Below are 24,575 nucleotides of genomic sequence, written 5' to 3'. Positions count from 1 at the left end.
CTCCTGAGACAAGAAGTCGAGGGAGGCAGGCATAGCCACAGGGTGCGCCTGGGGACATTCGGGAGACCAGACCCCACAGCAGAGGGCAGAGGCTGGGGGACATGTGGAGGGAAGGCCAGGGAGCGGGCTCCCTGCTCCCTGGCGAGGACACTTGGCATCAGGGCACTCATTTGGTGAGCACCTGCTGCACACAAGCTGCTCTTCCTAAGCCCCAAGCCCCCGCCAGCTACACCTGACATGTAGTGCGAGGCCGGTGCCCAGAGCATGGGTCCTCTGTCCCCTGCTGGCTGTGCTAAGAGGTTGCACCGGCGCCCTTCCACCCTCCTCAACACACTTCCAATTGGCAAAGAACCGGGTTCTGATGGGTTTCTGCAAATCGCTGGAGGATAAAAATTGAGTCACGAGGGGCGGCCTTGACCAGGGCTGGGACAAGAGGTGTGTCTACACTGGGCAGCCCACAAACTCTGCCTTCAAGCTCCCACGGCCTCCCTTCCCTGGGCTGTTCTGGACCCTTCTGAGCAGCCGCTGTCCAGCCCAAGCTGATGTGCCTCCCACACACCGAACCCTAGAGGCCACCCTTCAGGCTGGAACTCTGCAGGAGGAAGCGTGAGCTTTGAGCCAGGGTCCCTGTCCCCCTTGGTCCAGGTGCTGGGGGCAAGGGGTCCCTCCTGGAAGCCCCCCGTCTGTGCTGTGGGCTGCTTCTCCAGCACGTCTTCCATTGCAGTCAGTAAGGAGCCCACCAGCATGCCCCACAGCCCTCCCGTGCAGTCCCACCTCCTCCAGGGTGTCCATGGGCACTCGGACCCCATGGGGGCACCACGCCCACCCCACTGCTCAGGCCAGCCTCCTGAGACCCTACCTCTAAGGCACGGTCCCCTCCATCACTGTCAGGCCATGGTGACCACCCTGCCCTGGCCACAGGCCTGTTCCCATCACTCTGGTCTCTCCCGGCCGCCGCAGAGCTGATACCGCCCAGGGCCCCCTATTGTGCCGCCTGTGCCCAGAGAGGGCAGTGGTGCTCAGCATGCCCATGACACTCTCCACTCCCAACACTTCTTGGCGGCTGGTTCATGGGCCCCAGGGCGGAAACCCTCTGGCAGGAGCCTGTGCCCTGCTCAGGAGGTAGCACTTGACCACGCCCCCGGAGTGGACGCCCGGGGCAGACGCCAGCACCAGCTGCCCACCAGGCTGCTGGGCCTCCCCACATGTGCCCGCTGCTAACACGGCGAGGGGTCCGCACATGGCTGGGGGGCTCTCCTCCTGAGCCAGAGTGGCCTTCAGAGTGTCTTTCACAGGTGGTGTGGAGGGTGAGAAGCCAGACACAGCTGCACCCGCAGCCTCTGCAGCCCCCGGCCTCAAAGGTCAAGGCACTACAGGCAACGGGGGCTCCCTGTCATGTCCCACGTCCGACTCAGGTCCAGCGAAAAAGAGCAGACTGCTTGCTCCCACACCCACGGGATGCCCCGCCTCCCTGGAACCCGCACTTGCCTGCCCTCTTCCCCACAGGCCCCCAGCTGCCTGCCTGAAGCCAGCATCTGCCCCAGCCATGGCGGACACCTCTGCCTGTAGTCCTGGACCCTGGAGGCAGCGAGACCCTGACTCTGGGTCCCAGTGGAGCCCCCAACTGGGGGTGGAGAGCACAGCAGAGAGGGTGGACACCAGGCCGACTTGCAGGGAGCGGGCTCGCGGGCGGCTCTGCCACCCTCCTGACAAGTGGCCCCATGTCCGCACTGTGGGAGGGGGTCATCGGGCCGGCCACACATGGGTCAGGAACCCCTCACACACAGGACCCAGGGACCCAGACACTTCGGCAGGGCCCGCTCAGTGCTGCCACATTACCAGTTACGTCTGCCCACCTTGGAAGTGTGTGAATACACAAGCACACACTGGGGCCACAGCAAGGCACCTGGTGTCACTGGGGACAGTGGAAGAGCCGTGGCCCCCAGACCACACTCCCTCCAGAGAAGGTGTGGTGGGAGCTCCTGAGCAGTCTTCACCATGAGACGGATGTGAATTATGAAAAACATTTTTATTTTAAACCCAAGCACCAAACAGGTACTTGCAAAACAACATAAAAAGTAGGACTCAGATGCCCGCCCCCACGCTGCCTCTGAGCACCAATGAGAAAAACCACCTGGGACCTGCCTTCCCAGAAACCCCCGCTGCAGGGGCTGCAGGCGAGGAGGGGCCGGATGGCAGACCCTCCCTCACCCGGGGTCTGGGGCCCTGGCAGCACAGATGTCCCAGAGCGGTGTCCCAGCCCCGCTTCCTAACGCACTAACGTGCTGTGCACGGCTGGGGGTCAGTTCTGGAGCTGCTCACGCTTGTCTGTATGGCTCTGAAACACACTCCTCCCAGTGGCCCGCGGCCTGAGGGCTGACTGAGCCGAGGGCTCTAAGGGCAAGCCAGAGTCTTCTGTGGTCGGGCCAGTGTGGCCTGGGGACAGGCTGGGTGGCCACACCTAACAGAACTCCGACTCAGTCAAGATACGCTTGGACAAGAAGCAAACAGCACACTGAGCCCAGGACGCCTGTGACAACATCCAACGTAAAGGTGACAGAAAGAAAACAAAGACAACACCTCAGGAGCTTGATGTGGGGGCAAGGCCCGCTGAGGGGGGCTCTGGGCACTTGATGGACAGAAGGACGGACAGAGCCCAGTTCCCTTCAAAGGGCGAGGGCCCTCCCCCAGGTGGGGACCCAGGGCTGCCGGGGTGACCACCTGCCTGGTCCTCATGAGTCCGACCATGGACGGCCCACGACAGCCCTGCCGCGAGCGTCCGGTCCCCACGCTGACCAGCACTGGGCCGGGAGCACTGGGTGCAGCTCCCCCTCCAGGGGGTCCCAGGGGCTGAGGCCGTCATGGCGGCCCCACCAGCAGGCTGGGCACGGGCCGATGATGAGCACACCGCCCCCCAGGACAGACGCCATCGCAGAGCCACACCGGCCATCAGACTCCCCAGGAGGCTGTCCCAACAGCCATTTTGTACAAAACACTCTGGAACCCAGAGCAGATTCCGGAAGCCTAGGCACTCAGCATTGTTTGGGTTGAAAATGCTAGAAGTCTGACTCTTCCTAGAAGCCTTCTAAACCACTGACTGGAAGCCCGGCGGTGCGTGTGCAATGGCCCCTGAGCGCCGAGCACTGCCAGGCAGGCAGGGCCCGTGGGGACTGCGTGCTGCTGGGGCCCTCGGCCCCTCTGCTCAGGTGGGTGACCCCAGGCCCCACATGCTAACCTGTTCTGGGGACGGAGAGCAGAGTGCCAGCCGCCCTAAACCTACAGAAAACTGCGGGAAGAAACCAAATCCATAGGATCCATGGCTTTCCACACTTGGGGACAGTCCCCAAGACATGTGCTAGTGACGTGCCCCAGCTGCACAGGCCGCCGCGGGCCACTCCCTGGCGAGGCGTCCGCGCCCTCCCCCGCCTGGCTCCTGACCGGGCCCAGCGTGTAAACAGTGTCAGTAAGCAACAGGTGGAAAAATATATTTCCCAAGAAAAAAGGGGAAGAGGCTCAGAACTCGAAGCCAACGTCACAGGTCGCTGTCACCTTCTATCCCTCTCCTCTCGGTCTGTTTGGCGTTTCCTCTCTTTGGTTCAGCAGCCCCATGTGACCGCCGGGCGCTGGCACTGTGCTCCCACGGGCCACGGCCTGAGAGGCGGCCAGTCCTGAGCCCACGAGGGGCCGCTCCGTCCACCAGCAGCTACTTGTGCCCATGGCCCTCTGCCATGGCGGCCACCTCGATGGTGGCCGAGTGCTCCTCAGGTCCCGGGGCGGCCACGGCGCTCTCCACGGCCCCCGTGGGCACTGTCAGGACGGTGCTGCCTCCCGGGGACACCTGGGCCACGCTCTGCAGGGTGGGGCCCAGGCCGGGCAGCGTGAGCAGCTGCAGTGGGCTCACCACCTTGACCACAGTGCTGCCGTCCTGCATGGCGGCCGTGCTCAGGACCGTGAGGCTGGACGCGTCCGGGTGGATCTCCACCGTGCTGGGGAAGCTGCTGCCCGACGAGGCCAGCACCGTGTAGCCCCCAAGCAGGGGCGAGGCAGGCGAGCTGGGAGCAGCAGCCTGCGGGGAGCCCTTGCCCAGCACGGGGGTGGGCAAGGTGGACACCACTTTGCCGAGCGGCACGCTGGTCAACTGCGGGACTGGCAGCCCCGGGCTGAGGGCGATGGCGGCCGGGCCGGATGTGGCCCTGGCGAGCCGCGGCCGTTTCATGGGGGGCGGCAGGGGCACGGGCGTGAGCGTCATGAGCACGTTGCTGAGGTGCTGTGACTTGTGCTTGAGCTCCTTGGCCCGGCGGCGGTGCTCATCACACTGCTGCTCCAGGGCTGCTTGGGGGCAAAGACGGCGTCAGGCCGCACGGCCAGCCACCGGGACCGCGTCCACAAGCCTCTGTCTCCCACACTCCCCTCCGCCTCCCTGTGCACGGACACTTGCTCTCGGGGCCCCTCAGAGGAAGTCGGTCACAGGGCGCAGTAAGCAGCCCGCACCACGCGCACACAGGCCGCCTCTCCTGGCTCCACTGCTTTCTCCTGGAGTCACGACGCAGGGCCTCAGGCGCTCTGCACAAGTGACTGTGCTCACACAGTGGCGGTCGGTGCATCACTGCCCGCCGACAGCGCCAGGTGCCCTCCCGCCCTCCACAAGCAGCCACCCTGCGCGGCTGCGACAGGACACACGGGCTGCACATGCACGCACCTGCCAGGTCGCGGGCGTACTGCTCCCGCGAGCGGTCCATCTGGCACTTGTGGCCAGCCAGCACCTTCTTCACCAGGTCCAGCATGCCGAAGTTCTGCACAATGTTGTTGAGCAGGACGGCATCTGCAGGCGACACGGGCGACTGGCACGGTGAGTGTGGCCCAGCTCACCAGCACGGCTCTGCCTTCTGCTCCCCCAGCTCAAGTGGCACAGAGGGCCTGAAAGGGCGGGGCTGGCCGCCCACCCACACCAGCTGCAGGGCGGCCCCAAGGGCAGTGCCCAGTGCCACAGGCAGATGCAGGCCCTCACCTCGGAGCTGTAGGGGAGGGTCCTGGACCCGCTGCTGCAGGCCCTTCATGGTCTCCACCAGCTCCTGGTGAAACTCCTGGATGACCTCGTCCAGCAAGCCAGCGTCCTTGAGCCCTCGCCAGAAAGCAAATGTGTCGTCTGGGAGGGAAGGAGAGGCTCAGAGAGCAGAAGTCCCACACTGGGCCCCACTGCAGGCTTCTAGCCACAGGAGGAGCAAGGACCTGCCGGGAGGACACACCCGCCCTCCCCCTCCCACCACTGAGCTGGCCAAGGCGGGGCCTCGGGTCAGCGGGCAGGAGACAGCCTCGCAGCACTGCCCCACCCTCCGCAAGGACCCCACCGTGGGCCGCCTGCCTCTCCCAAGGGCCCCCGCCCCAGACCCCCACCCAGGAGAAGCCCACAGGAAGGCCCCGCACCTCCAATGGCCGTGCTCCAGTCCCCGGGGTCCTCGCAGGTCTCTATGGTGATGGTCGCAGGAGACCCGTTCACTGCAACCGGGACGACGGTGGGTGAGCCTCGCGGCAGGACCCCACCCAGCGCCTCGCCCAACGCCAGCTCTGGGTCTGCCCCTGGCGCCGGTTTCATGAGCACACGCAGTGCAGCCACGATTCACTGCCTCGCACCCTAAAACTCTTTTAACTGTCTCCTTGCAGGCACCTCATCCCAGACACGCACGAAGGACAAAGAGCTGACGTGACCTTCCTTGAGCCTGCCACCCATTTCCAACAGCGTGGGACGTGGCAGCCTGCGTGGGTGGGACCTGCGTGCCCAGGGCCACCCTTCTGACTGGCGGGGTCACTGCTGCTCGGCTGGGTCTGCCCCTCATCGTGCATCTCAGTTTCTCTCTAGTTCTAGTTTTCTATTTGGAAGAGCTGAGACTCTAGGAGACGCACAAGCTGTCACTCGGTCTCTAGGGCCGACAGCGCACAATCATGGGAAGAGTGTCATCTGAGAGTGACCTGGCTTCACAACACGCTGGCGACTGGCTAACATCTGCGGAAGCGTTTTAACCATAGGCATATGTCACCTTGTCCACACCCGACAGAGGTCGTGCCGGGGGTGTTACATGCTTAGAATAACGGGGGGCACGATGTCCCGTGGTCTGGGCTGACACAAAATCTCTGACTAGCTGCACAAAGGGACTCTGGCTGAAGAAACCACCACCAACGTAACGTGAAGTAAAGCGACAGACAGACCAGTCCAAACCAAGAAGGGATGACAGAGTTCAAGGAGCTAAACCTGCTGCGGCCTTTGCTGGACATGCTGGGCACTGACTGGGGCACTCAGAGCCTGGTCCTTAGGGACCAGCCACCCCAGCTGACCCCACTGTGAGGCTGAGGGTCTGGACCCAGGAACCCGGGGTGGCCCCATCCTCATGAAAGCCGCCAGCCCAACAGGACTGGGCTGTGCGTGCGGATGTGTCTGGGGGGCGGTGCTTTGCGGGGACCCCGCCCCTCCCCGCACTGCCTGGGCCGTCCAAGGAGCCAGACCAGAGCGCAGCCTGGGACTCTGGTCCAGAAAGAAGCTGAAGGACCAGTACCCCACCCACTGGACAAGGACAGCTGACAAATCCAGCCCTGCCGACTGCCAGCTCTGCGTGTTCCTGGAGTTTCTGGGAAAGACTGCAGCACAGACCAGCTGTCAGCACGCAGCCTGCCCACCGCTCGGGCACACGACGGGACCTGACTGCTGCCCCCAGGCCCCCTCTCCTTCCTCCAAGTACAGGGCAAGGTCTCTCAACTGGCCATCACCTGGTCAGCAAGGACAGTCCCTAGCCACATGGCAGCACACCCACACTGACCTGTGCAGGGACAGTGTAGGGACAATGCAAGTGACATTACCAGAAACGTACCACCACCAAATCAATAGGTAATACAAGTGGGGAACTTAGGACCTAATTTCACTTGGACTTCAGTTTTAAGAATTTCTCTACTCAATAAGCTACAGTGACTCGGGGACATAGTCTGTCCTGCTACAAGTTAGCACCAGACCCCAGCACGGCAGACTCAAGGGGCAGCAACACGGCCGAGAGCCAAGTGCTGCGGGAGATGCAGGTGCCTCCGGGGGCACGGTGTGGGCAAAGCTGGTGGGCTTTGGTACCCCTCAAACGCCCCTCTACATCCGAATGACGAGATTTTATAATAGAAGTGACTTCAAAAGGAAACACGTGACTCTTCCCTGTCTCTGAAAACAGCAGTTCAGCCCGACTTCCCCAGAGTGGAAGGGGGCGGCCGCTGGCCCGAGCCGTGGGGCACGTCCACCTCCTGTGCCCTCGACAGCCAGCCGAAGAGTGGGCGGGTCCCCCGGGCTGGCGTGGCACATACCGTCAGCCGTGGCGGGCGTGAGCGGGAGGTACTCGGCGGCCGTGGGGCTGCTCAGGGACACGCGGGCCCCCGAGAGGTCGATCTTGGTGCTGCGGCAGGTGTTGGAGCACACCTTGTCGTGCTGGTAGAAGTCCAGCTCCCCGGAGTCCATGATCTTCCTGTGCAGAGGAGACCAGAGTGTCACGTGCACCCAAAGCCCAGCCGCGACTGCACCCCACAGTGCCCGCCCAGCCCCCACTAGCATGTCCTCAGGTCCCCAGAGGAGAGGAAGGCCGGATCTGGGGGGCAGGCCCCAGGAGGGGCGACCGAGGCCGTGCCCCAACAGCCCCCGCGCAGTCTTCTCCATGCCCAGGACTGAGCTCTGCTGGCCGTGCGGACACTCGTGACAGCAGCACGCAGCCCGGACTAGGGGAAGCAAGACCACAGTGGCCGGGGTCCTGAGGGAGCAAAAAGGCCCCAGGGGGCAAACTATGGTGACACGGCTGTTGAAGGTGGCACAGACCAGGAGCATGGCGGAGAGGCCCACCAGGAGAAGCCTTGTGCCTCTGCCTTTGTGCTGTGAAGTCGACCATGAAAGGGTCTAAAGTAGGGGTGTCCAAACTGCAGCCCGATCCATTTTTTATTGGCCCACAGCAAATTCCAAAAATATATTTAGTTTACTGAAATAAACCAGGTGAGGCAATATGTACTTCACCTCGAGTGAGTGGCCCGGCTGTTTGTGTATTTTACCGCATATGGCCCTTGGTGAAAAACGTTGAAAAAAGTTTGAACACCCCTGGTCTAACGGCTCCACGGTGCGTCACCGCTCCCTGGCCTGCTCTCCCAGCAAAATGGCCCATCGCCTCCCACGGCTGTGCCACCCAGCCGCTAGCTAGGAAATCAGGGCCAGCTCGATGTGCACTTGGGGACAAGCCGTGAGCGCTGCGGCAAGGCACCCCCGCTTGCTACGGAGGAAACGTGGGCGGCGCCACTGGGTCTCGGGCTCTGGCGGCTGCCCATCAGGCCCCAATGGTGGTTCACGGGGAGAGCAAACGGACAGGGCCGTGGTTGGGGCCCCCAGGGATGCCCACAGGTGCTCCTGTGGCAGCAGCATGTGCCAAGGACCGCATCTCCCGGGGCAAAGGGCATGGGAACGCAGTCCCTGCCCCAGCCAGCGACCAGATTTAGCTGCAGCACACAGACCCTGTCAACATGGCTCTGCATGGCCGTGCGCAGCCACGGGACGAGCACAGGCAGAAGGGCAGGAACGGACCAATGGGCTGCCCCTGCCAAACCAGGAAGGGCGAGTGGCTACCCGCAAAGCAGGAAACGCTGCAGCATGAAAACCACGTCGGCATTCCTGGTCTGCTCAGGCTCCTTGGAAGGGGCATCGTGCTTCCTGCTTCACAGGTACCACAGTTGCTGTGACAGGCCACACCCCCGGGCGCTCCCGGAACCTTCTCGGTCCTGGATCTGATGTGTATGTGAAGCAGCCAAGAGCCGTGCAGGCCCCACACGACCCCGCTAGTGTCAGGTGGCAGGTGGGCGACTCCTTCCCCAGAGCACAGCATGCGTCAGAGCCAGGCCGAGACCCACACATGCTCAGTGGCATGAGAGGGCGAGGGGACAGGACCCTTGCAGGGAGACCAGCTGTGCCAGAAAGGACAGTGTCCGAACAACTGGCCAGACTATTGCACCGCAGACTAACGAGAAGTGGGCTCTTCCCCCGCACTCCCGGGCCTGGGGACGTGATGAGGGACGCTGCCACCGGTGACCTGGGGGCTCTGCACGTGCATGTTAGTAAGAAGAGACACGAGTAAACAGCGGGGTGGGGGGGAGGCTGCGTGAGAGGTGCGGCCTGTGCAGACACTGATGCACTGCCACCTCTCACTGTGAAAGTCACAAGGGCCTCCAGGTAAGAGCCAGAGTCCAAATGAGACAGCACAGCTCCTGCAAGCCTGGCCGTGTCACACTGCACAGGGTGTGGGCGGAGCAGCCGAGCACGAGGCAGCTGGCCTCAGCTGCGAGCCCCAGAGGCAAAGGGACGAGCACGGAGCACCGCCGCCCGCCCGCCCGCCCGCCCGCCCAGCACCCACCTGAGCATGATGCCATTCATGCGGATGGCTCTCTTCCAGTCCTTCAGGGTGGACTTGCCGGCCAGGTGCACGAACTCCTTCGGGCTGATGACGTGCTGCTCATACTGCGGAGGGAAGCACAGGGGTCAGACGGGGCCTCCTGCCCAAGCTGCGTCCGAGCCTGGCCAGGCCGGGCGCCCGCAGTGCCGCAGACTGAGGCTGGGGGAAGAGCAGCTTAGGTCAAACGGTGTGGCCTCCTGCACAGGCAGGGGCTGGATGGAAAGCTGAGCACCTGGCCGCTGTCCCTCTAAGAATACACCGTAGGCCTGGGGCCGGGGAGATGAGGGGACCACACCCCTCGGAAAGGTGTGGCGTTCTCCCTCCAAACAGGACTCACATCTTATACGTAACTCGTTCAGGGCCCCGTGTACAGGGTGAGCTGCGCAGGTTCCTTCCGCCTGTCCTGTCCCACACCTAACGGCCCCGCACAGTGGAGGAAGCACACTCCTACTCTTCTTGCCCTGACGGGCACACACGTCCACTTCACAGTCGAGAACGGTCCTCCCTACTTAGAGGACTGGGCCTGCTGCTTTCACCCACTGCTGGGACTCAGATGGCCTGAGGATGTGAAATATCCTATTCTTGTGAAACAAGCAATTATTGGAACCAAAATCAAAACAAAACTGTGTTTACTTAGAAAACGAGCAGCGTGGGATGGATGAGTCAGCAGGTCTCACAGAAGCAGAAAGGCAGGCTCCCGCTGTGGCCTCCAGGGCTCCCCCCAAGGTGGCCTCCTGGGGGGCCCTGCTGACCCTGCCTGGCCTGGCCCAGACTCCCCAGCCGCCAAGCAGAGCACCTCAGCTCTGTATCGCCACCAGACATGTGTCAGCCTTGGCAGATACCACCAGCCAGAGAACTTCTGTGGATGGGAGCAACTTTCCTAATTTCCTGAACACGTGCCCCTTCTCTCACTGAGTCCAGGAAGCCAATGGATCCCCCACTCGGCTGGGCGGGAAGACTCACGGCCTGGCCACCACCTACCAACAGGAAGTCCATACAGGCCAGCCTCTGCCCCTCAGACGTGCGGCTGTCGCTGGCCATTGCATCTGACCCTCCCTGGCCATACCCGTCTGGTCCGTCTCCCCCTCGACCACCTTCCCAGGTGCTGTCGTCTTCATCGGCTAGCGGTCACTCTTTGCGTTCCCGATTTTCCTCTGCCAGTTAGGAAGCTGCACTGTGCTCAAGGTGGACGCTGTGGCCACCTAAGCGGTCAGCATCCAGAGCTGTGCAGTCCCACTCAACCCTTGCCGACCCCACTGCCACAGGTCTGACCCTTCGGAACGTCCCTAAGACGCGCTGTCCATGCTGCAGTCGGTCACGCTGCGCCTGGCCCACATTCCCACTTCCCTTACTCTTCACACATCCTTTCACCTGAACCTGCTGGATCACCTCCCCGACGCCCGCATGCTCCACACGCCTTCAGCGACGACCTGCTGGCCGTGGACACAGTGGTGTCCGAAAACGTCAGCCCCGTTTTGGGAGCTGGTGTCGCCATGCACAGTCACTCCAGCTCTCTGCAAAAACTCGCTGTCGGGGGTCCTCGCGCCCGAGCAACTGTCTGCTCCCATTTTTGGGGTCTTACCTCCTGCTCTGTTCCACGACGTGCTACCTATGGTACCCTCTTGTTTTGTTTCCTTCTTTTCATTTGGCGATTGTTTTAAACCCACAGGTCAAGAGCAAGAACAGCACCAGTGCTCAACTATCTGCACCCAGTCCCTCATACCAACGCTCCCCGTCCAGGTGCCTACACGCGATCGCTCCCAAGCTGTTCAGGGTCAAGTGTAGGCGTCGGCCCGTTGCCCTCAGCACAGCAGGCCCATGAATCATTTGACGAAAAAAAATCAATTCCCGCCCGGGCCACTGTGTATGTGGAGTGTCTGCGTGGGTTTCCTCCCCCATCCAGATGTGCAGTGAGGCGAATGATATGTCTGCCTCGTCCCCATCGGAGCAAATGTGAGTGTGGGTGGCCCTGACATGGAATGTCTTCTGGGGAGTGGGGGTCCCATCTGCGCTGTGAGCCACCTGCTGGGAAAGGCTCTGCTCTGGCCCCCACGACCCTGGACTGGAAAATCAGGTTGGAAAATAAGGATCTGATTTTTTTTAATTCATCTTCCTTGAATGTGTGTAGAGCTTACATGGATTTTCACGTTTAACATTAGAAGTGTTTGGGGTCTTCATTTAGAAGTTTGGTGATGTTTCATGACCAGAAATATGCCATAGGAAACTATCCTTGTGCCTCGGAAACATGGGCTCGTCACGCAGCGTTTTACACCCGCATCTCCACAAGCAAGCCCGTCGCTGACGCTGAGGACTCGGGTGCCTCTCGTCGGGGCTCGGACGAGGTTCTCTCGTGTAACTGCGCTCTGCTGTCAGCACACTGTCTGGCCCACGGGCAGCATTCAGACTTCAGCGTCCCAGGGATGGCCAGCGGCGACCTCCCTCTCTGACGCAGGACCCAGCCTGGACCCTGCTGCACCAGTTGTCCCCCTGTGTCCGTGAGCTCCTCAGCCACCTGTCATCCTCACCTCAGCGTTTTTGCAGCATGCAGGTCAATGGTGTCACAGACGGTGGCTCAGTTGGTCTCTGTCTGGTGTTTTCTCACGAGTACAGTCAGAATTCCTGCCCATGCAGTCAGGAGACCCACCATGGGGTCGGGTCTGTCCTGATGTTAATGCCTACACATCACAATTAGTCAATGTCGACACGCCAGCTTCCCGTGACAGCTCCTGTTTCCCTGTGGTTGCTGCCCGTCAATGGGGGCGCTGAGACGAGGCAGGTTCCTGTTCCTTGTCCGCCTTGCACCCACTCACGGTCTCTGGCTCCCTCTTGCCCATGTCCATCAGTCGCATTCTACTAGGAGAGCTTTACTGCTCACATTTGACATAAGTAAGTGATGTGAACTGCACTACAATAAAGACAGGCTTGCAGACGCTTATTTCCCTTGAGTTAGAATCCAAACTGTCACTAGTTGTTTTGATGTTCAGTTGTCCCAGGTGGAGCCAGTGAAGGCCCCAGAGCTTTCTGAAATGCAGTTGGTTTTTTACTTCATTCAGTCTGGATTTGTTGTCTCCTGAACGATGGCCTATCTTCCATTATGAAAGTTCTCAGACCCACTCTCTTCTCTCCTCCAGAACTCAGATGCATTAGGCTCTCTCATACCTCCGCATCCCCTTTTTACTTCTGTGGATTGTCTTCTGGATAACTTCTTTACCTCCATCTTCCAGTTCACCAATTCTCTCTCCAGCTTTACAGCCTATGTGCTGTAAAACTTATCCACTAACTGTTCAATTGTGACCAGGTATTTCATTTCTAGTTTGTTTTTCCTCATCTGCTTATGCTTTACTCATATTTAATCCTTTTTTCTACCTCTTAAAATAAACACAATTATTTTATATTTTGTGTCTCAAAATCCCAACGCCTGACGTGTCGTGGGTCTGATCTGCTGTCTGCTTTCTGTGTGCGCTCACTCAGCTGCTTCATTTCCTGGTGTGCCCAGTGTTTCTATTTTACTGTGAGGTGTTCCTTTTCTACCTGAGATAGAAATGAATTCCTCCAAAAAGCATCTTTCGTTTGCTTCTGTTAGATTCCCACGGGAACTGCCAGCCAGGAACCCCTTACAACTAAACTCTTAACCTTCAGGTTCAGGCCACGGAGCAACCCTTCAGAGGGCCCTTCTTCCCCTGTGCGCTAAGCTGCGAGCAGTTCTCCTCGCCCAGGGTGGAGTGGGGCTGGGGGGGGTGACTCGTGGCTACCCCTAACAGAGGCAGAGCCCTTTGGAAGGAGCAGCATTACAGGGGACAATCCTGCCCCCACCGACACACCCTGGGAGGCCATGGGCTTCATCTCCTCATCCCCAGGCCCGCAGGGCTGAGAGAACCAGTGTCAGGTTAAGGCTGTGTAGGCAGAAGACAGAGTTGGTGCCCGATCCCTCTAAATCCCACCTTTACTTGGGCCCTGGGCCTGAGCATTTCTTCCTATTTTGCCAGCTTCAGGAGGCAACTTACCTAGGATCTGGGGCTGCTTTCAGCACCACATGGGTCTGGGTACCTCAGCTACCATGCTGTTCACCCTACTTGACTAAATGGGTCCTTGCAAAGCGCAGGTTTCACCGCCCTGCCAGGGAAAGCCAGCTCCCCAGCTCAGCAGTCACGGCAGCCCCGGGTGTGAGCCGGCTGCTTTCCCTGCCTCTCCCGACTCCTCTGCTCTGGTAACAGTGACAATCCTGTAGACCTGAGGCCGCACTGCCCCCGCAACCCCCCAGCACACAGACTCTGCCCCTGGCTCCGCCCAGAGGCCCCACCCTTGGGGCAGGGAGCCCATTCTCGGGCCTCACAGTGGTTGTGCTGTGACGGCCGCCGGGCACAGAACCCACCTGAACACACTTCACATTGATGCCGGGGCACACAAACTTCCTCCAGATCAGGTTGGCTCTGCTGTCCCCGCAGGTAATGGGGTACACGATCTCAGCCTCTAGATTCTCCTCCTCTTCGGCCATCTTCACTTCTCACCAGGTGCCATGACAGGGAAGGGGTAAAACAGAATCAGTGACAACCTCCCCACAGCACTTCCCACCCAGAAACCAGAAATTACGGTGCAGGAAGAGCTGAGATGTGACCAAGATAGGCAGGGCATGTCCCACAAGTCCCAAGTTAGAGTTTCAGATAGATGCACAATCAATTTAACTACAATAATATTAATACAATTACCATGTTTCCCCGAAAATAAGACCTAGCCAGACAATCAGCTCTAATGCGTCTTTTGTAGCAAAAATTAATATAAGACCCAGTCTTATTTTGCTATAAGACCGGGTCTAGTACAATATAATGTAATATAACATAAGACTGGGTATAATGTAATATAATACCGGATCCCATATCACATAAGACCCGGTCTTATATAAGACTAGGTCTTATATAATATAATATAACATAATGTAATATGATATAATACCGGGTCTTATATTAATTTTTGCTCCAAAAGATGCATTAGAGCTGATTGTCCAGCTAAGTCTTATTTTCGGGGAAACACGGTACATTAAACCGCGGTTCAGCTGACAAACCACTTAAGGACACGAGATCAAACTTCCCTTGGAATAATTCTGGAGAAACTTATCAGCAATGTTCTGAAGTTTGGAAGCTTCTAATGCTACCTAGGTGTTCACAGAATTTTCCCTGCCAGCCACTGGGAGTTGTAACAAGCAGGGCTGCAGAACTGGGGCGTCTGCAGTCAAGAGCCCCCCGCTGGGACTGGAGGGTGGGCCCTGGGGAACTGCCCCCCGCCCCCGCTGCCTATGGGCTCCCTACCTAACACGGCCTCCTTGAGCTGTGAGGACGCTGTGAAAGCAGCTGCCGCGGCCGCGGCCGCATTCTCCGTGTCCATGTTATCTTCGGCCAGGTCACCCCTGCACGAGAAAGGGAGACAGACATCAACACGCCCAAGGACAGGCAGTGTTCGTGCTGCTGCATGCCGTTTCGGTCGCACTTCCTAACTTAGTCCAGAAGCCCAGGGGCTGTGCAGGTCAAGGGACCTGGCACAGACAGCCACTGCCCCCAGCAGGTGTTTTTCCAAATGGCCTGTTTTGTTCACGGAGGCATCTCAGGCACCCACAGCAGCGCCAGGGCACGTGACACCTGCAGGACACACTTGTGGAGGCGACCGGCACCTCCATGGGAATTCTTACCTCCATTTCCTTCCCTAATAAAGCATTTTATTTCTATTATAATGATTTCATAGGGTTACAGAAAATACCAAAAAATACAAAATTTTAGAAAGAAGGAAAAAAAAAATCACCCATGGCCTAACCTCATCTTACACCAAAATAAATTAGACAAATCAAATGTAAATATGAAAGGCGAGAACATAAAGGTGTTACAAGGTAAAAAAGCACAATTTTCAGAACCGTTTCAAAGTGGTGAAAGGTTTTCTTATACGATACAAAACCCAGAAACAAAATAGATGATACATTTGTCTCAAAAATATAAAAGCCTCTGTGTGTGGGGAAAAAACACCACCACCAATTCTTTTTAAAAAGAGAGAACTGGGAGGAATGTTCACAGAAGGCAATGGCTGGTTTCCTGCTGCGACATGAAGAGCCCCCACGATCCATGTGAGCACAGCCCAGAGACCCGTGGGACACGCAGGTAAGGTTGCTGCCGGGGCCACCTTCACCAGCAGTCTGTGGGAGACGTCACACGCAGGTGGGGACAGACACGCGATGCTGTGAGGAGACAGATGCATGTAGGTCCTGGGTACGGGTCCCCAGGTGAGCTCGTATCAGGAATGGCTCATGGCATCCAGCCCCCCAATCTCAGCAAACACCCGAGCCCCTAGGGGGCAGCTGCTCTCAGGGACCGGGCTGGGTGCGAAGACAGTCCAGTTCCAACTGGGAGGAGCAGGGACTCAGGCCACCTCCTGTCCTGGGGGACGCTGAGCCAAGAAATGCCGAGCCACGTGCCAGCACGGAGGGCAGGCGGGGACCCAGGAGCATGGGGATGTGAGCCGGGGCAGAGGTGCGGCGGGGGAGAAGGAAGGGAGGGCCCCCTGTTGGAGCAGGGGCAGGAGCGCAGTGGTAGGGCTGTGTGTCCGAAAGGCCACTGGGCGGTGGGGTGGAGGGGGGAGCGCAGGGGCCGGAGACGGCTGAGAAAGCAGTGAGAGGGTGCCAACTGGAACCCCCAGCAGCACAGAGGACACAGAGCCAAGGGGACAGGGACCCCTGGGCACTGTGGGCTCTGGGCTGGGGGCACGATGAACTTGGGGTGAGAATGGCATGCCCAGCTGCCGTCTGACCAGGAGACTTTGAAGTATAACCAGCCCACAGAAGGCTGACTCCAGGGGCAGCATGGAAACGCCCAGGGGCGTCCCCTGAGGTTCGTCCCTTCAGTCACTGTTCCCAGGAGCAGCCACCCTCCTGACTGCCCGCACCACTGAACTGGTTTACAGCCTCTGAACTTCCGTACACAGGCCAAAGGTCTGAGGGCCCTGCTGTGCAGACCGCACTTCATGTGGGTGGCCAGCCAGTCCGCTCCACAGAGATGAAATCACCGGGTACCACTCGGCAGGTGTTTGTCACAGTAGGCCTGCAGCTCAGTGAGCCCAGGGCTGAGCCCACACGTGGGGTCATGGCGAACCCTAGGATGTATGGGGACCCAGGGAAGAGGAGGGTGGTGAGGGCGGATGAGGGCTGGCATCTACACAGCACCAGGGAGTGTGAGACCCCAGGAGAGGCCACCCTGGAAGCGGAGCGCTGAGTGCCGGCTACGACACCCGGGGTCTGCCGGTGCCCCTGGAGCTTCTGGGGTGGGTCAGCGTGGCCAAAAGAGGAGCAGCAAACGCAGGGAGGCTCAGGAGGGAGGCTGTGGGGACCCCACAGGGAGGGGCCTCTGGGGCGCTGGGCCTGGAGCTCTTCCCACCGCCCCTCCTGTCCCCCAGGACCATACCTCCACCCCAGCCCATACCCTCCTTTTATCCCTCACAGGCGTCTGTCCCAAGCAGCTGCCTGTACACCGGACCCCACCTGCTCCCTACAGGCCTGGACTAGCACAGCTCAGAGCTGCTCCGAGATCAGCACACACCACGTAGGGGGTCAGGGAGAACCCACATCCTGGCACATCTCCCCATCCACATCCTCAGGGCTGTTCTCCCGTCCGACCAGGTCAGAAATGAGTGCTGACCAGAAACGCAAACTTGGGGCTTTTGGGACCGGCTACCAGTGCCTCCTACAGGAAGAACAGCCCTGGGAGAGTCACACTGACCAGGGTGCGGAATCAGAAAGGGAACTGCCCTGTGAAGCCAGGACCCTGGAAGGCAGAGATGGGGGCAGGACAGGAGCACGTGCTCCTTCCACACAAGAACTGGACAAGCCCTCGGAGGAAGTGAGTCAGGAGTGGAGACACGGAAGCAGGACCCAAGAGAGCCCAGCACTGAGCAAGCAGAGCCATGACTCCTGCCACAGGCCGTGGGCAAACAAGATGGGACACACGGGCCGCCGGGCTCCCACCAAGACGGAGGGCGGTCCAGGAGGGCTCCAGGAGGGGAGAGGTTGCCCGGCTGCCTCGCATAGCCAGGAGCGAGCGGACACTGTGGGAGCTGCTGGCTTCTGCAGAATGCTACTTTCTTGCCAGCCTCGGCTAGGCCAGCCGTGCCTGTTGCCATGGCACAGCCATGGGCAGGAGGCAGCCCTGCGGCTTTCATAAACGAGGCACTTCGCCACACTCACTGGTCGCAGGCCTCCTGGTGGGGTGTGGGAGGTCACTGCAGAGCATGTGGGTAGGAGCCACAGGCGCGCTGTCCGGAAACCTGGCCACATGCACACAGACGGGGCTAGGACGGGCATTTGGTGGGAAAAGACAATCAGAGGCCCTGCATCTTCACGGCTCGGTCACGGTGCCGGTGAGGTAGGTGACGGAACCAAAGAGCCAGTGTCCAGCACTCTGCCCGCTGGAGGGCAGGGCAGGGCGTGGCAGTGAGGACAAGCCCCCAGGCCAGGCCACCACACAGCAGCAGGGCAAAGAGGCCAAGCTCTGCCTGCGGCAGAGCCGTGCTGAGGTCAGTCTGAACAGAGCAAGGATGCCGACAGGACAGGGAGGCCTGCGGCAGCCCAACCCCTGGGCAGCCCACCCCGGGACGGCAGAGGCCATGGGTGGTGCCATTCTGCCACCACGAGGACGGGCCCACATATGGGGACGGCAAGGACAAAGCAGCAGCTAGTCTCTGCCCGCTTTCTGCCGACTAAGATACACGCCGTCCATTGTGAGAGGGAAGGAAGCAGGCAGCACGAGAGTGCCAGGGACTACACTCTTCAACTCCATTTAGAAAACGTTTCCCCGCTGCCATCTAGTCCCACTGACCCCGCTGCGAACTTCTCAGGAGAGAAATGACCAGGTACTTCCAGAAACGAGAACCATGTGGCAACAGTGACGCAGGGACAGGGGCAAAGCTGAAGCATCACCTGTCCCGGCGATGGGGTGCCCCCACTTATCCTGCACACTCTCCACTCTCATCGAACCCTGAGCTCAGCTGAGAAGGGACTGAGGGAAACTGCTGACACCTAGGCCAGGCCAGACGCTCGCTGAGCCCCGTCCTCACCCGTGAGCCGCCAGGTTGGTGGTCACCAGCACCGTCTTCACCTCCTCCACGCCGCTGCCGTCCCCCGCGGTGTCAGGTGTCGTCACCACCACCACCTCCTCCATGTGGACACTCACATCCGGGGTCGCCATGGCTCCGCTGTGGAGGACTCCCGGGACTAAGTGTCACTCCCCAGGGTCTGTGGTCCTAGAGGAAACAAGGCACAGGTCACAGATGGTCCCCACAAGAGCTCACAGCACGCGTGTCTCCAAGTATCCCTCCTTCAGTCCCAACATTTTTGACTGAAATGACAGCAAGAGAAGGGCTATTCCCGGGCTGCTGGTTCTGGTGAGGATGCAGCGAGCACGACTTGCCCGTCTTGCTGCTAAGAGAGCTAAGAGCCCCGAGCAGGGACACGAAGGAGGCAGAAGTGCAGCAGACCCTTTGGTGAGCCTCCCACTGTCACTTGTCCCTGTGTCCCCTGGCTGGAACTCAGAAGCTGCCTGTGTCCCACAACTGTGCACAGACAAGCCCTGTCTCTGGTTTGGGGAAACGGAGGGAAATCCATGCAACCACCCTGGAAAAATGTCTGGAAGTTTCCTATGAAGTTAAATATGCTCTTACCATGGGACCCAACAACCCCACCCACTCCTAAATATTTGCCCGAGAGAAATGAAAACACGTTTACTCAAAAACCTGCACATACATTTTTATGGCAGCTTTTTGCCTGTCAGCAACTGGGAACCATCCAAATGCCCACCAGGGGATGAACGGACAAACTGTGGTCCATCCATACAACAGGACAGACTCAGAGATGAAAAAGCAAACCTGGAGGAACCTCCAGAAAACTCTGCTGAGTGGGTGCTGCACTGCGGATCCATTTACACGTGATGAAGGAGAAAACCAGGGCTGCCAGGGGCTGGGGAGGAGGGCATGCGTGTGCATGAAGGGACAGCACGGGAGGCTGGGGCCGACCTGCCTGTCGTGGGTTCTGACGGTGCTGATGGCTACACAAAGGGGTACATGTGCTACACCCACAGGACTGCACACCAAAAGATAAGCTTTAGTTTACCTTTTTAGAATCTTTTTTAAAAACTAAATTGGCACACACACACAAAATGCTACTGCGCCCTCACATAGAGACCAACTGGTTTTCCGATAAGGGCACCAAGACCATTTGATGAGGAATGGGAACAGTCTTTTAAACAAACGGTGCTGGGAAACTGGACATCCACATGCGAAACAATAAAGCTGGGCCCCTACTTCACACCATATACAAAAATCAACACAAAATGAGTCAAAAACCTAAAAATCGGAGCTAATACTATAAAACGCTCAGAAGAAAACACGGGAAAATCTTCATGACACTCGATTTGCCAGTAGTTTCTTTGCTATCACACAAAAAACACAGGCAACAACAAAAGAATAAGATGAATTAGACTCCATGAGAATTAGACTGTTGTGCATTAAAGGACACTCTTAGGGGAGTGAAAAGGGAACCTAAGTAAGGGGAAAAGATATTTGCAAAGCATATCTGATAAGGGAGCAACATCCAGAATATAAAAAGAACTACAACAACAACAAAACCAATTTAAAACAGGGGTGCAGGACTTAGAATAGACGTTTCTCCAACGAAAATATACAAACAGCCAACGAGCCCACGAAAAGGAGCTGAGCATCACTGGTCATCAAGGAAACGCCCGTCAAACCACAGTGAGATGCCACCTCACACCCAGCAGGAGGGTTATTATAAAGAGATAGAAATCAGAAAATCAGTGCCGTCAAGGATGTGGGGAAACCGGAACCCTGTGTGTGGCTGGGAGACAAAACAGTGCGGCCATGTGGAACAGTCTGAGCTCCTCAGAAAGTTCAGCACTGAACCGCCACCACCCCCAGCAATTCCACTTCTAGATACATGCGGCCCAAAGTGAAAGCAGGGACTGACTAACACAGATACTCAGACACCAATTTTGTAGCAGCATATTCACAATAGACAAAAGGAAGGAACAACCCACAGGCCCATCAGCAGATGAATGGATAAAAATGAGGGGTGGGGGGAGGGAGTCAGTGTTTAATAGGGACAGCGTGGCAGTCTGGGAAGATGAAGTTCTGAGGACGATGATGGTGACGGCTGCACAGAAGTGTGAACGTGCTGAACGCACACTTCAAAATGGTTAAGAAGGTACATTCTGGGGCGGCTGGTTAGCTCCGTTGGTCAGAGCGCAGTGCTCTTAACTACAAGGTTGCCTGTTTGATCCCCGCATGGGCCACTCTGAGCTGCGCGCTCCACAACTAGATTGAAACATCCACAACTAGATTGAAACAACTGCTTGACTTGGAGCTGATGGGTCCTGGGAAAACACACTTAAATAAATAAAAGTTAAAAAAAAAAAGTAAATTCTGTGCTGTCTATTTTGCCACAATAAAAAACAACTTTTTAATGTTATTAGAACAGAATTGACTTAGTAGGACTACATAAAGGATACAAAGTAGAGAATATAAAAATTTGCTAAAACAGAAACATTTTCAGAACTTCACTTTACCACACTTTTTAATGTGCGAACGACATCACTTGCCTAGCACTGAGGCAAACAATGAGCTGTCCAGCCAGTGGACCACCTGGACTGGCACACGTGGGGACCCGCCCGCCCAGCGGTGGGAGCCGACTGCACTCAGCTGGTGGGAAGCTCTACAGGAGGGACCCCCACCTTCCTCTGAGCTCCTTCACAGTAATGAGCCTTCCCTTCCCGCCAGAATTAACTAGCCCACATTCAACACCACTCGCAAAGCTTGGCCTCCAGGGCTCAGGTTTTTGCTGCTCACACTCCACCTACCATGTTTCCCTAAAAATAAGCCCTAGCCGGACAATCAGCGCCAATGTGTCTTTTGGAGCAAAAATTAATATAAGACCCGGTCTTATACTATAGCAAAATAAGACCGGGTCTTATATTAATTTTTGCTCCAAAAGACCCATTGGCGCTGATTGTCCGGCTAGGGCTTATTTTCGAGGAAACACAGTATTTTATCTAACAATTTTGTGAACGTCTGCTGGAGGAGGACAAAAGGTCCTCGGGCCCACCTTACTTTTTTGGTCTTGAGACTCAGCAGGACCTGTGGGCTCCTCTTTAACTAGGAATGGGTCCCCCGACAACCCCAGGAAATGGCCACAGGCAAGACAAACCGGAGAACAGAAAGAGCCCTGAAGTCCCTGGCCACCCATCGAAAATGACGGCACTCTCATTTACCCTTGACCCAGAAATGCAAGGAATCTAGGAATGTAGGTGATCTGAAGGGGGGGCATGGTGGTTAACTACTGCCAAGAAAACACGCCTTCTCAACGAAAAGGCAAGGACAACTGAAGAAGAGACCGCGTGTTCCATGGTCTCCCTGTGGAGAGCGGTGTTTGTTAGTGCGCGGTCGGTTCCTCAGAATCAGATTGGGCTTTCTATGTCTTCTGCAAGATCATAGTCTTTTCCTGTGGACGAAAAAGCGGTTTTAGGAAAGTAACCTCACAGGGGAGCTGGTCACACATCCCTCGCTGCTGCTGGGTCATGGTGCGTGGTCACCAGCCTAGGACTTGCACAGTTAAAGCCTCACCTTTGCCGTAAGCAGCCCTGTCCACTGTCTCTGTGCATCTAGGTTCCCACGCCTTTGAAATGCCCGTCAGATCCTCCTTCTAAAGCATTAATCTGAACTCTGTAATCCCATCCCCGCCTTGCTTTCTCCCAGCCCCTTGTCATCTTCCTCACCTTCCCTCCTTAATTCCAAATGCATAAAAGCCGCAAAACTGTCATTTCCGGGAAACATTTTTCTCAGTTTGATGAGATCTTGCTTCCAGGTGTATCCTGTTTGGCTCAAATAATTCTAAAAATTCTCGACAGGTTTGGACATTCTTACTTTAACACTTTCATAAAAATATCACTAGAAACACAGCAGAGGTCACACACCAGTGTCCCAAAAGCGTGATTTCTTTGATCCTCACAGTGTTTCAACAGTTTTCTTTAGTTGCCAACTTTTTCAGTTTACAAGGTTCACATGAAAAAATTTCATTTTTCCAGTTTCTCTTGAAAAATGTCAGAAGAGGCGATCCCTGGAGGTGGTGCCTCTTGTCCTGCCTTCTGCGTCCCCACGTGGTGGGGGGAACAAATGCACCAGGCTCTCAGGTCTCAACTACACCCTCCGTGTCTAACGCAGCCAGGAATTTGTCTGGTGGCTCTGAAGACACTTGAGCAGCCTCCTTCCCAGTTCAGGCCTGAAATGGCTTGTTATCTTAAGGCCTAGATTTGAATGTAGTTTTATAAATGTCCTAAATTCACAGAACTTGTATACATATGCATATACACAAATATATGTATACAAATTCCTCCCCCATCCAGTGTGTCTTCCCACAATTTTCAAGATACTTCCTATGAAGAAATAATTTCTGAACCAGCAGTCTGCTTAATCTATCTTGTTGGGGTTTATTTAATGCATTTGATTTTACCATTAATAAGACTGGCACTGTTTCTGTACTGTTGGTGGCATTGTCAACTGGTGCTGCCACTGTGGAAAACAGTATGGTGTCCTCAAAAGACTAAGACAGAACCACCATGTGACCCAGCCCCACCTCTGGGTGTTCATCCAGAGCAAATGACAGCAGGGTGAGAGACATCTGCACCCACGCTCAATGTGACGCTCTTCACCATGCCAACATATGGAAGAATGCAAGTGTCCATCGATGGATAAAAATGTGGTGTATACAAAGCATGTTAGCTTTAAAAAGGGAAGTTTGGGCATACGTCACACCAAGGATGAACTTAGAGGACACCACGCTGAAGCCAGCCAGACACAGGACAAGTCCACGGTATCACATCTCTGAGGAATCTAATACTGAAACTCAGAACAGCAGACCTGCCCGGGGCTGGTGCTGCTGGTGGTGGGGGGGTGGTATCAGTCACACAACTTGCGGTTGTGAGATGAGTCAGTCCTCGAGACACCAGTACAGCAGTGTCCTGTTCTGAAAAGGCGGTGGGAGGGCAGATCCTGTCCAGTGTTTGTTTCACAAAATAATAAAGGAGTGGGAAGAAATTTGAAGGTGATGGACATCATTACTGCTCAGGCTGGTAATGGCTTCCAGGGTGTACGCTTATCTCCAAACTGAAGTTGTATATTTCAATTACGCACAGCTTTTTATGTGTTAAAAGAAAAAAAAGATGTAATGGAAACCTGAAGTGTTAGCAAAGAAAGAGAACTTGGTTCAATGGCAAAGTCAACCAGCTGAATGGATTGTAAGTTAACAAGCGTGTAACAGGTCACTAGCAAAGGGCCCACAGACACGCAGCCCCTACCAGGACCCCCACTACGGTCCCCACCAACGGGTCCGAAGGCGGACGGCTCCCACCCGGGCTGTGCCCACCACGGGGGCCCCGTGCTCACGGCTCCCTCCCGCCCCCCAGGCCCGCGGGGACAGGGCTCCCAACGGGCCGGGCCCGCGCCCACCCCCGGGGCCCGCGCGGGCCCGGCTCGGACCACCCCCAACCCCCGGGGCCCGCGCCCACACGCGGCGACACCCCCAGCCCCCGCCCGCCGCCTTCCGGCAAGATGGAGGCGGGCGCCGCCGCCGACGCCGCCTGACGCGGGCCCGTGACGCCCGTGACGCCCGCCGCGCGCCGCCGCCCCTCCCCCGCTCCCCTCCCCCCGCCGTAACGTCCTGACGCTCCGCAGGGACCCCTGACTGGACGGCGGCGCGCGGCGGAGCGAGAGGCCTCGCCGCGGGGGGCGGCGGGCGCTTACCTGGGCCGCGGCCGGGCCTGCGCGGGCGCCGGCGGGCGGGTGGGTGGCGGGGCGGGCGGCGGGGGCGTCGGCGGCGACCGCGGGCTCCGCTCCTTGTTGGGGATTCGGCGGCGGCGGCGGCGGCGGCGGCGGAGGCCCGGGCGCGCGCTTCCTAGTGACGCAGGCGGCGGGGCCGCGCACGCACGGGCCAGGGCGGGCCCGGAAACTTATTTGGCGCTCGGCGGAGAGGCGGACAGAGCCGAGAAATAAAGCCCGGCCTGGCGCGACGCGCGTGCGCGGGGGCGGGGGCGGGGC

At 57.9% G+C, this 24,575-nt stretch overlaps 1 protein-coding gene across 4 annotated transcripts; it reads right to left on the bottom strand.

Moving 5' to 3' along the window:
• Positions 1-2,010: 2,010 nt before the first annotated feature.
• Positions 2,011-24,420, bottom strand: GMEB2 (glucocorticoid modulatory element binding protein 2). 4 transcript variants are annotated; one of them, XM_074317738.2, is made up of 10 exons: positions 24,282-24,420; positions 18,531-18,716; positions 14,750-14,847; positions 13,819-13,946; positions 9,408-9,511; positions 7,333-7,490; positions 5,425-5,496; positions 5,009-5,146; positions 4,700-4,822; positions 2,011-4,332 (listed from the first exon to the last, which is right to left on the bottom strand). In XM_074317738.2, the coding sequence occupies exons 2-10, from the start codon at positions 18,659-18,661 to the stop codon at positions 3,704-3,706; spliced, it is 1,581 nt and encodes a 526-aa protein (XP_074173839.2). In that variant the 5' UTR covers positions 18,662-18,716; positions 24,282-24,420; the 3' UTR covers positions 2,011-3,703. The 4 variants fall into 4 exon arrangements, with proteins under 4 accessions (XP_074173839.2, XP_074173841.2, XP_074173840.2 ...); XM_074317740.2 differs by having other exon boundaries at positions 2,011-4,329; XM_074317739.2 differs by lacking the exon at positions 24,282-24,420 and adding an exon at positions 22,259-23,856.
• Between the last annotated feature and the right edge of the window lie 155 nt (positions 24,421-24,575).

This window comes from Rhinolophus sinicus, chromosome 13 (assembly GCF_057876585.1).
Source record: "Rhinolophus sinicus isolate RSI-liver-muscle chromosome 13, RSI-T2T, whole genome shotgun sequence".
Taxonomy (NCBI): Eukaryota; Metazoa; Chordata; class Mammalia; order Chiroptera; family Rhinolophidae; genus Rhinolophus; species Rhinolophus sinicus.
Note: the sequence above shows the minus strand (reverse complement) of the source record. Positions and strands in the feature narration are given on the sequence as shown.